General features: G+C 34.1%; 3 protein-coding genes across 3 annotated transcripts; 2 read left to right on the forward strand and 1 right to left on the reverse strand.

Moving 5' to 3' along the window:
- The first annotated feature begins 149 nt into the window (after nt 1-149).
- Nucleotides 150-2,017, forward strand: LOC110670718 (aquaporin TIP2-1). The gene is made up of 3 exons (XM_021832876.2): nt 150-493; nt 627-877; nt 1,591-2,017. The coding sequence occupies exons 1-3, from the start codon at nt 367-369 to the stop codon at nt 1,957-1,959; spliced, it is 747 nt and encodes a 248-aa protein (XP_021688568.2). The 5' UTR covers nt 150-366; the 3' UTR covers nt 1,960-2,017.
- A 201-nt stretch (nt 2,018-2,218) lies between these two features.
- On the reverse strand, nt 2,219-3,450 carry LOC110670719 (photosynthetic NDH subunit of subcomplex B 3, chloroplastic). The gene is made up of 6 exons (XM_021832877.2): nt 3,158-3,450; nt 2,973-3,083; nt 2,807-2,863; nt 2,636-2,698; nt 2,463-2,525; nt 2,219-2,339 (listed from the first exon to the last, which is right to left on the reverse strand). Exons 1-6 carry the CDS (start codon nt 3,368-3,370, stop codon nt 2,259-2,261), a joined length of 588 nt encoding a protein of 195 aa, XP_021688569.2. The 5' UTR covers nt 3,371-3,450; the 3' UTR covers nt 2,219-2,258.
- Nucleotides 3,451-3,651: 201 nt separating this feature from the next.
- Nucleotides 3,652-9,607, forward strand: LOC110670716 (tRNase Z TRZ3, mitochondrial). The gene is made up of 12 exons (XM_021832867.2): nt 3,652-4,091; nt 4,518-4,607; nt 5,485-5,529; nt 5,670-5,724; nt 5,883-5,926; nt 6,041-6,418; nt 6,508-6,776; nt 6,870-7,017; nt 7,122-7,172; nt 7,772-8,175; nt 8,264-8,924; nt 9,266-9,607. Exons 1-12 carry the CDS (start codon nt 3,726-3,728, stop codon nt 9,581-9,583), a joined length of 2,829 nt encoding a protein of 942 aa, XP_021688559.2. The 5' UTR covers nt 3,652-3,725; the 3' UTR covers nt 9,584-9,607.
- Nucleotides 9,608-11,792: the final 2,185 nt, after the last annotated feature.

Genomic DNA, 11,792 nt, shown 5'->3' on the forward strand with positions numbered 1-11,792 from the left:
GATATGCATCCAGACATTTCTAATAAAGAAAGTTAATGACAGCTAGGATAGCAGAAGAAATTTGATTGGATGTGCATGTATGCATCCCCATAATCTTTTTATCTATCCTCACATATATATCAAATACATAATTAAAACAATAATACCCTTAAACAACTCATGACTTCATTTAATAATAAAACCTTATATTATACTCATATATATTTTTATGTGTCAATTCATAGTTGTGTGTGTATATATATATACACATGACATGAGAAAGGCACATTTGTGCTATTTCCGAACTCTTTTTTACCTACCCTTGCCTGGCCTTCTCCTCCACTGAAGAGTTCACTTCCCTCTAGCTAAGCTAATCGTGTTTCAAAGATGGCCAGGATTGCCTTTGGTCGCTTTGATGATTCTTTTAGTTTAGGCTCTTTTAAAGCCTATCTTGCTGAATTTATCTCAACCTTGCTTTTTGTTTTTGCTGGTGTTGGTTCAGCTATTGCTTACAGTCAGTTCTATATCTCTAACTAATCTACCTATTTGCATTATCTAATTAATTACCCATTTTTTAGTTACTAATTCTTGATGTTATTAGTCTTGCAACGTGTAATTATATAGGGTTTTTCTTCTCTTTGTTACAGATAAATTGACAAACAATGCAGCTCTTGATCCCGCTGGTCTAGTAGCCATTGCTATTTGCCATGGATTTGCTCTCTTTGTTGCAGTTTCCGTTGGAGCCAACATCTCCGGTGGCCATGTTAACCCTGCTGTTACCTTTGGCTTGGCTCTTGGTGGACAAATCACCATTCTCACTGGCATCTTCTACTGGATTGCCCAGCTTCTTGGCTCCATTGTTGCCTGCTTCCTTCTCAAAGTTGTCACTGGAGACTTGGTAAGTTCCATGTCCATGAACGCCATCGTTTATACAAGTAATCCATGACTTCTATATTCTCGTAATATCAAGATTCTTGTGCAAGTAAAACCAAGGGTAGTTTTAAGTTTTAACATTTTCTTTCCTAATTCGACCGCAAACATGATAATACAATAATTTCTGCCATGGGTTGACAATGCTTTTAACATTTTATAATATGCTTAGCTTAATGAGGCGAGTCAGTCTTTTTCCATTCCCCAATTTTTTTAATCAGAGATTTAATATTAAAGTTGGACAAAAAAGACACAAAATTTTTTAATCGGATTTTTAATATTAAAGGGAGAACTCATGTTCCATAAAGTGGGAGAGACAGCCATGAATCCCAAAGAATTTAGTTTAGATCATAAAATAGACAAAAAAAATATCCGACAAATAAAAAAAATTAATTTTGACATCATACTTTATTTTTAATTTTTTTTTTTTAAATATGAATGATGAATGCTTAATAAAATACATAAAAATTGCCCCATAGTACTATTTTCCCTAATACTTAGAAAAAGAATAAAGTTAATATATTTTTAAATCATATCACTACTTTTTTTGTGCAATCAACTAGGGGTTAAACAAGATTAATTAATTACCCTAGGATCATTATTTGATATTCAAACACTTGTATGTAATTATCATTAATTGACTATGTAAAGTTGTAAACTTTTTTTTTTCCTTCTTTTCAGCCTATCCCCACCCACAGCGTTGCCGCCGGAGTTGGAGCCATCGAAGGAGTGGTTATGGAGATTGTAATCACATTTGCTTTGGTGTACACAGTGTATGCTACTGCAGCTGACCCCAAGAAAGGATCCTTAGGCATCATTGCTCCCATTGCCATTGGTTTCATCGTTGGTGCCAATATCCTGGCTGCAGGCCCATTCTCCGGTGGATCCATGAACCCAGCCCGGTCTTTTGGGCCTGCGGTCGCTAGCGGTGACTTTCATGACAATTGGATCTACTGGGTTGGCCCCCTTATTGGAGGAGGGCTAGCTGGTCTCGTCTATGGAAACTTGTATATCCCTAGTGATCATGCACCCTTGTCCAATGAGTTCTAAGCTTGTGCTTCAAATCCATTTGCCTCTGTAATAAAAGAAAAAGGAGATTATTCCCTTCTTTCTTTTCTTTGCTTTTTTTTTTTTTGTGGTCCTTTTTAGTTCATCATTTTGTCTTTGTTGTTGTGGTTATCTTTTGCTTTACGATGATGATGATGATGTGCAGCAACTTTTCTATCATGTTCATGGTTTTTTTTTTTTGGCAATGTGATTTTTTTTAATGACATAAAGAAGATGATTTTTTTCCACGACCTTGTAATAATTGGAACTAACAATATGGCCAGTACAAAAAAAAAAAGTCTTTATTGTGATAATTCAGGAGGCAATAGTTTCTCATATTTCCATTCATGAGCTTTCCACTCAGGCAGTTGTTGGATGACAACCTGCATTAGATTGAGGGCATAAGCAAAAAAAGAAAAGAATTGCTTCATATGTATGTTTATAGTTAAAGGAAAAGATGGTCAATGGGCCATAGAACTAGTTATTAAGAAATTTGGATTACAAACCAGTCCTCTAGAATCTGTTTTACCAACTGTGGTTTGGCAAGCAAGTCTCCAGTTTTTGGGTTTCTGAAAAAAAGAAGAAAATTTCAGCATTTGAGAAAATAGCAATAAAAGCAATAGGAATTGCAACTTGAGGAATGATGATAAATGACAATGACAAGGATATATATACATACCTTCTTGAGTATTTCCTTCTCTGTGTCTGCACGAGGGTTAAGCAACTCCTTCCCCATTATAACCTGACATTATCATTAAACTTTTGTTACAGGTTAGAAAAGGTTTAACAAGACTTTATCAGAATTGGTTAATTTCGTCGGAGCTCATGTGGTAGCAGATATATAACTCACCTCTACCATGCAAGTCCCACAGGTTCCTGTTCCAGCACAATTTAGCAAAGGTCTTGCCTGATAATTCAACAAATCAGGTTCATAATTAAAACATCCTACATATTATTTAATTATGATAATACAAAAAAAGGCATTTAATGAGAAACATTAATATGTATTAACTTACATATGGTCCATACAATTCAATATTTGAATCCAACATTACATCTCTAAGCTTCTGCCCACCACAGGCTGTACGAAAATGCACATCAGGTGTTCCATCTGGTAGTAACACAGACTAAAACCAAAAAATAAATACATATATGGTGTCGCCATTGTATTTTATTGTAAAACTAATCATTTTTCACTTACATGAACAAATGCAAAATTGATGGAAGGTGGATCTTCAGGCTCCTTGGCATCGGATTTACTCTCCGGTACCGTTCCTACGGCCCTGATTTTCAGCCTGGAGAAACTAATATGGGTGGGGGGCTTAAGGTTTTTGAGAGTGTTGGTAGTTTGCTTCAAGTTTTGGGGAACTTTCAGGGAAGCTAAACCATAAGAGTTGAGTTGGAGAGTGCCCATTTTCTGATATTTCAGGATTGGAAGTTTCGTTGGATATTTGCTTGCAAGTGTTTTAGCAATGTCCGTTTGGCGCCTCTCATCAAATTTGCTTATCTTATCCAAAACTATAGAGTATTCATGATCTTGGGTTGCCTCCCAAGAGTATTGGAAACTTGGGCTGTGGTCATATTTTTCATTCAAAATGCCAAGCCCAATTGGGCACTTATTTTATTATTATTATTATTATTATTATTATTATTATTAATTAGAAAAATAAAATAAAATAAAATAAAATTAATTGCCTTGCCTGCATCTTCCCGTCACTCTTCTAAAACCCTTGCAAAACCTCTCTACCTAGAGAGAAATAATAACGCAAATGCCCCAAATCTCAAATCTGCGCTTCCTCTTCTCGCCTATAAAGCCCTCTCTGCCATTCCCTTTCTCTAAACCCAAGCCTCATTCTCTGTTCACTGTCCTCTGTTCTTCTTCGAGACGACACCGTACCACGCCTAATCACCAGTCTCTCCGTTTTAGAAGCAGAAGTAAGAGCACTTTTAGCAGAGAGACTAATAGCAAGAGCAGAGAAAGGGACAAAGGTGTCCCTATGGAAGCTAATAATAATGAGACTTTTGGGTTTAATAAAAGAAGGGCTGAGGGCAGAGATAAGAGTGATAAGCCCAAAAGAAATCTCCAGTTGAAAACTCGCAAGCTTAATCCTACCAATACAATCTCTTACGTGCAGGTAATCTGACATCCCTTATTTTTTTTATGGCAGAAGTGTGAGAGAGACGAATTGAATTGAAGCAAGAGTCATACTTTAGGTGCATAGGGCATTTGAATTATACTATTTATTTTAACCTTTTGTTTTTTAAATTGCATTTGAAATGTAATTGAAGAATTGAGTTAAAAAAGTCTTCATTTTTCTTAAAAAAGTACTTTACTTTTAAGCCTTTTTTTTTTTTAAGTTGTATTACAGATGGAGATCTCTTTTGCAGTTCATGGGATTTGATATAAAGAGTTTTCCAGGATATATTTCATTAGTTCACCTTCACTGAACTGCAATGGATTTTATCTGAGATTGCTTGAAGTTGTTTGTTGGATTTCCATTTCATTTTGCTAGTTATATCTCTCTAGTTAGTGATATTGGCTGTATTCCTATGTGTTTCAGATTCTGGGGACTGGAATGGATACTCAGGATACTTCACCTTCAGTTTTGCTCTTCTTTGACAAGCAAAGATTCATTTTTAATGCTGGTGAGGTAATCATAATGTGGCTGTAATGTAAATAATCCTGTTGTCGTTCAGGATTCTTATTTTTAAAGCATTGTTTATTATAAACTGTACTTATTTTATCTATATCATGTATGTTTAAATTATAGTTAATAAGGAGCTCTAGCTCCTATGCTTAGGATTCTTGTCTTTCTATATGTGATTTACAGTTTACAGGAGTTGGTTAAAAGTGTTATTTTCATTCTGGTTTTAGCTGGTATACCTTTGTTTCTCATTTGTTTCTCAACATTATTGTCTTTGTAGCCCATAGACTCTCTATATTTGGTCAAACTGATAAATGAAACTAATTCACACATTCTGCCAAATGAGGAAGGTTTGATTTTAGCCTACACTAGAAGAAGAAATTACATAAACCAAGCTTCAGCTTGTTTTACACTTCTTGCTGATATTTGAGAAGCTTTGTGGAGTCTTTCTTTGACACATGCTTGCATGATGCAACTGTTTACCAAAAACCATAGATGATTGGTATATCTGCTCTTGCTCAATGTTCCAAACCATCCACATTTAATAATTCTCACTTTCTTCCATTATCTTTGGAAAAACATCCTCTAAAAATTGTGTAAACATAATTTCAAAACCATTGATGAGCCTTTTCAGGTAATTCTATAACATGCATAATAGTGATGCATGTATGCTTTAACCAATCAAATGAAGATATATGCTTTAAGCAATCAAATGAAGATACAAGCATCCTTGTTAACTCTACTGTTTAAAGAGGATATGGTGGGGATTTGTGATAGAAGATGTTCTTGCCAGTAATTCAGTGCTTAAATCTGCCATATATCCCATATGGTCAATCAGACACCTAAATCTGTTTTGTTTCATTAATCTACAATCACCATGCAGGGATTGCAGCGCTTCTGCACAGAACATAAGATTAAGCTATCGAAGGTATGAAATATTTTTTTAAAAGACACACACACACACATGCATGCGCTCGCGCACGCACCCATATTCATGCATCCCCATTCAGATGCTAATGACACTTTCTAATATGGAGCAAAAATATGGTCTTCATGAATATTTTTCAGATAGATCACATATTTCTCTCTCGTGTGTGCTCAGAAACAGCAGGTGGAATTCCAGGTTTGTATCTTTATAGATTAGCTAGGATGTCATACTTTTTTTTTTTTTTTCTATTAACCATACTATTGTCTTTAAGCATCACTATTTACTGATATTTGGATTGTTGTGCAATAAGTTTGGGAACCCCTAAATTGCTGGATATTCACTTTACTTGACAGGTTTGTTGTTGACTTTGGCTGGCATGGGAGAAGAAGGAATGTCAGTGAGTCTCGAATTTATTTTGCATCCTATTACCTAATAAGTTTTTGCCTAATTAAATTTGATAAACTTTGGTGCCACTGGTCAATTAAAAAGTTTTGTTCTTGCTGTTATGAAGGTCAACGTATGGGGCCCTTCAGATCTTCAGTATTTGGTTGATGCAATGAAGTCTTTCATTCCTCATGCTGCCATGGTTCATACAATGAGCTTTGGTTCTGATTCTAAGGCTCAGTTTGGTGCAAGTAACTTTACGGATCCAATTGACATTATTAACAATGAGGTTGTCAAAATTTCAGCTATTCTCCTACGTCCAAGCTGCTCAGAAGGAGCTGCAGTAAAGCCTGGTGATATGTCTGTGATATATCTTTGTGAACTGCCTGAAATTATGGGGAAATTTGACCCCGAAAAAGCAAAAGCTCTTGGTTTGAAACGTGGGCCAAAATTTGGCGAGCTGCAATCAGGGAAATCAGTGAAGTCAGACCTCCAGGATATCATGGTGGGTTCTGAAGTCAATAAGCACCTTTGTTTTTGTACTTGTAATGTTACCTGCTCTGATTGTTGACATTCTTTTATTGTAATTTGTAGGTTCATCCAAGTGATGTGATGGGTCCTTCAATTCCTGGTCCTATTGTATTTCTTGTTGACTGCCCAACAGAATCTCATGTACAAGAATTATTGTCCATACAATCCCTTAATAGTTACCATGCAGATTACTCAGGTAGCTCACCAGAGAATGTGAAAACTGTCACTTGTATCATTCATTTAAGTCCTGCTTCTGTAATAAGCTGCCCTAGTTACCAGAAGTGGATGAAGAAATTTGGTTCAGCCCAGCACATTATGGCTGGACATGAAATGTGAGCCCCTTTTCTTAATTGTTCTTTTTTCCAAAGGAATGATGGAATTTCTCTTACTTGATGGTTCTTCTTGGATACTCATCTTCTTTGCAGGAAGAATGTGGAAATTCCTATTCTTAGATCCAGTGCTAGAATTGCTGCAAGGCTTAATTACCTATGTCCTCAGTTCTTTCCAGCTCCTGGTTTTTGGTCACTTAAGCAGCTTAACAGCTCAAAGATAGATTCTATATTTTCAGGCGAGGTTTGTTGAACATCCTCAGAGGACATTTCTGGATTCTTTAGATTTTATGGTTAAATTTTGAATGTTCAGGGAAATAAAGTTTTGATTTTGTTTCCTTGAACCAGGATTGTGTCTCAAAGTTCCCTGAAAGCATATTGGCTGAAAATCTTCTTAAGGTATGCAATTTTTTTTCCCTTTTTACCATATTCAGTGCCTTGCTATGATAAAATATTTTCTTCTCAGCCTGCTTCATGTGACTTTTCCAGTATGAATCTTTATGATAAAATATTTATTAAAGTGTCTAATCAAGTGGTTAAATTTTATGTCACAACCAATTTTTGTTTTCTATTTGATGTTACTAATTTGATATATGTTATTTTCCTTCCTTATCTAGCTTAGTTGAGTGTTTAAATATCATTGTCTGTTATTTTGTAATGAAAATGATGTTCCATCTTGGGGTATTGCGCAGACTGCCAGTGCAACTTATTATTTAGCTTACAAAGTCGTTGGAATTCAATGATATATTATCCTCCTTTCCTAATTGTTAGTCCTTTTGGTTTATCAATTATTGAGGGGATATTAATTAGTTACTTTTTTTTCCTTAGCATTTCCAATGCCATAAAATCTTGGTTACTGTGCTATTGCCTGGCCTATCATTTGGCTGTTCATCATCATGGCATGATTTGCAATTACTTTGAGAATATCATAATTGTTAAAATGTGCATGTCCACTTCCTTTAAATAACAAACGTTTTTCTTACCTTAATTTTGAACAGTTCAATTTGCGTCCTCATGCTCATCTTGGAATGGACAAATCCAATATTCCAAGTTTGATGTCTCCCACAGAAGTCATTGAGGAGTTGGTGACAGAGATTCCAGAAATTGTTGATGCTGCTCAACATGTTCGCCAGTTCTGGCTTGGGTCCGGAGAAACGAAAGGAGACGTGACCCTTGCGCAAGACAATAAATTAATGATTGAAGAGCCTTGGCCAGGAGAGAATGCTCTGCCTAGTTGTTTGGAAAACATAAGGAGAGACGACCTAGAGATTGTGCTTCTGGGGACTGGTTCATCCCAACCTTCTAAGTACCGAAATGTTAGTTCTGTCTATATTAATCTCTTCTCTAAAGGAGGTTTGCTCTTAGACTGTGGGGAAGGAACCCTTGGACAACTGAAAAGAAGGTTGTATATTTCAAACTTATGATTAAAATGCTATTCTCATTATTTTTCTTTCTTTAAACATGTTATGATTGGTGGCCTTTGACAACAGATATGGTGTGGAGGGTGCTGATATTGTTGTAAGAAATCTGAGGTGTATTTGGATTTCTCATATTCATGCCGATCACCATACAGGATTAGCAAGAATACTTGCTCTGCGACGTGACTTGTTGAAGGGCTTGGCCCATGAGCCATTACTTGTTGTTGGGCCAAGTCAGCTTAAGAGATTTCTAGATGCATATCAAAGACTGGAGGACCTAGATATGCAGTTCCTTGATTGTAGGAGCACCAATTTAGCCTCTTGGGAAGCTTATGAGGGCAATAGTGAGTATAAGTATTGCTCAACTACAGGAAGTCCAAATAATCTTGAGGATGTAAACAAACCTACAGTGAATAATGAGTCAACCCTGTTTGCTAGATGTAGCCGTATGCAGAGCTACTGGAAGAGACCAGGCAGTCCAGTTGACAATGCGATGATTTTCCCAGTTCTGAAGAGTTTGAAGAAAGTGCTCGGTGAAGCAGGATTGGAGGCATTGATTAGTTTCCCTGTTGTACATTGTCCACAGGCATTTGGCATTGTGCTGAAGGCAGCAGAGAGAATCAATTCTATTGGGAAAATGATACCAGGGTGGAAGATTGTGTACTCAGGTGACACTAGGCCCTGTCCAGAACTGGTAGAGGCATCTAATGGAGCAACAGTCCTTATACACGAGGCAAGTAACAAAATTCTATTGTATTTAATTGGTCATCTTTCCAAGAAAGCTTATGCAATATCTTAAAATTCTATGGGTTGGACATTGATCTGTAACTGGTAAATGATGACAATAAAGCTTTCGTTACGCGGGTTTCCTTTTCCCTCTGACATAGCCCTGCTTGCATACACATTAAGAAATGTAAAGGTCTGTATTTGATTCAACGGTCTAGTTGGCCCATCTATCTTGGCTGTGTGCTGAGCTCACTAGTCACTAATGGTCATTCTGAACTCCGAATATTGTTTGGTTTTGAGGGAAAGAAAATAATATGGTGCGACTGAACGGTTTTGGGTGTTTTGCAGGCAACTTTTGAGGATGACTTGGTGGAGGAAGCTGTAGCCAGAAACCACAGCACAACAAAGGAAGCCATAGAAGTAGGAAACTCTGCGGCTGCGTACCGTATCATCCTCACCCACTTCAGCCAGAGATACCCAAAAATACCTGTTTTTGATGAAACTCACATGCACAAAACTTGCATTGCTTTTGACATGATGAGTGTTAACATGGCAGACTTGCCTGTGCTTCCTAGAGTACTTCCTTACCTTAAATTGCTTTTCAAAAATGAGACTATAGTTGATGAATTGGATGATGTTACTGATGCTGTAAGTGCAGTTTCTTGATTAATTTATTGGATATTTTCATTATCTGGCCAGTTTCTTGTGTATTGATAATTTGCTTCGCTGATATGTATTGTCCATTTCTTTCTTTCTTCTTTTTTTTTTTTTTTCTTTTATAAAGTAGTATATAATTTAATCCTTTACTTTTGGTGAAATATATAATTTAATCCCTATATTTTTAAAATAAATTAGTTATTATTTTTTAAATTTTATATTAATATATTTTAATTTAAATAATTATATATATTATATTTAAATTTAATATATATTATTTCAAAAACAATAAATATAACTTTTATTAAAATGTCTTCTTTGCATTATGCCTAAAATGCTATAAATAATTGTGTTAAAACATGTGTATACATATTGATATATATGTGAGTATGATAAAATAATGGTTAAAAGTCAAATTAATAAAATTTTATTTATATCATGAATTTTATTGTATTTCGTTAATGTTGTGCAATGTGTGAATAAAAAAAATGATATTTATTAATTTAATTAATTTATTATTTATTTATAAAATTATAAATTTATTTTATTACACCAGATATTTAATAGGTTTATAAATCATTAGTATGAATACATATATTTTAATAAAATTATTCTTAATAATTTAAGACATGATATATAAAAGACATTTTAATAAAAATTATGTTATTATATTTACGAAAAATATACTTGTATATTATATTTAAAATTTAAATATAATATTTAATTATCTAAATTAAAATATATTAACTATTTAAATATAAAATTTAAAAATTGAGCGATTAACTTATTAAATTTTAAAAGTGCAGAAATTAAATTATTGAATTCGACAGATTTAATTATTTCATTTTATTTAATTATATCTTACTAACAGTGAGTTAACGATAAATTAAAAGATATCTTATTAATTAATTAAAAAATTAAGGACTAAATTATTTGATTGTAAAAATATAAAAATTAAATTATATATTTTATCAAAAATTGAGGATTAAGTTATAAATTAATTAAAAAAAAAAGAATAAAGGGTTTGGCATTTTAAACGTGAAATGACCCGAATATAATAAGGGAGTGTTTGGCTCAGCCGTTAGATGCAGCTAATAGCTGATGGGTATCTATAAAACTAAAATGTTTTGTAAAACTCCAAAAAATTAGCTGATAACTGAAAGAAAGGTGATAGGATAACTATTAACTGTAGATTTTATTAGCTCTGAAATAGGAGTTGTTTAGAATTACTCTATATATTTTTTTATTTTTTGACTGAATTATCTCTACTCAATCGTTTACGCAGTCCTTCACTGTATTATCTTCTTGCTCCTATTTGAATCCAAATACCGATTTCTTTTCAATTTGTCATCTTCCTTATTTTACTTTCTCGCTCTTATTTCGATCGAAGCTGTGATTTCTTTTCAATTTTTGTGTCATTATTGTTACTTGTATATATTTGAAATGGCAATAAATGTACAGTTTTGAAACCATAGTGTCATGACCATATATTTGAATGCCTCACTAGCATGACTAGTGAGGGAAATTAGTTTTGAATTTTGATTCCTTCTCTGACTGAAGTGTTGAGGTGTGTGCCAGTAGAAGAAGAAATTTGAATGGATATCCATATATTTGAGCTAGCTAGCCTTGTGATTTTTCATAAGCTTGTGGCTATTGAGATGAATATGTTTCGAATGACATGATATAACTGTGTGTTTTTATGAAATTGATTTGAGAATTCCTAAATGAAATTGTTGGACTAAAAGTTTATAAATCATGTTTTGCATATGTCTTCCATTTTCAGCAATGTGTTTGAATAAGTATGATTTGAATTATGCATAAATGTTATTTTAGTATGTTGTGCACCACTGAGTCATAGTACTCAGCGATGACTGTTATTGCTGTCATAGATATAGAGACTAGAGGAGCAGCAGAGTGAGCTACTGAGGATCTTGGAGCCACCTTTCCTGAAGTTTTCTCGGGTATAAATTTATACCCTAAATGCAATTTTTATATTTGTGTATGTAACTATATGTATATGTAAAAACTGATCATGAGCAGTTGTATAAAGTTGTAATAATATCATTTTAGATTTGCTAATGTAAAGAGTTGATAAATGTAATTTGTTTTTACTTTAATGAAAAATGAATAGAAATATTGAGTTGTGAATTATTGATTTGAATTTTGGAGTTTGAGAAATAATGTTGAAGTTTGTTGTGGTAGTTGTTGAGTTGATGAA

This window comes from Hevea brasiliensis, chromosome 6 (genome assembly GCF_030052815.1).
Source record: "Hevea brasiliensis isolate MT/VB/25A 57/8 chromosome 6, ASM3005281v1, whole genome shotgun sequence".
NCBI classification, from domain to species: domain Eukaryota; kingdom Viridiplantae; phylum Streptophyta; class Magnoliopsida; order Malpighiales; family Euphorbiaceae; genus Hevea; species Hevea brasiliensis.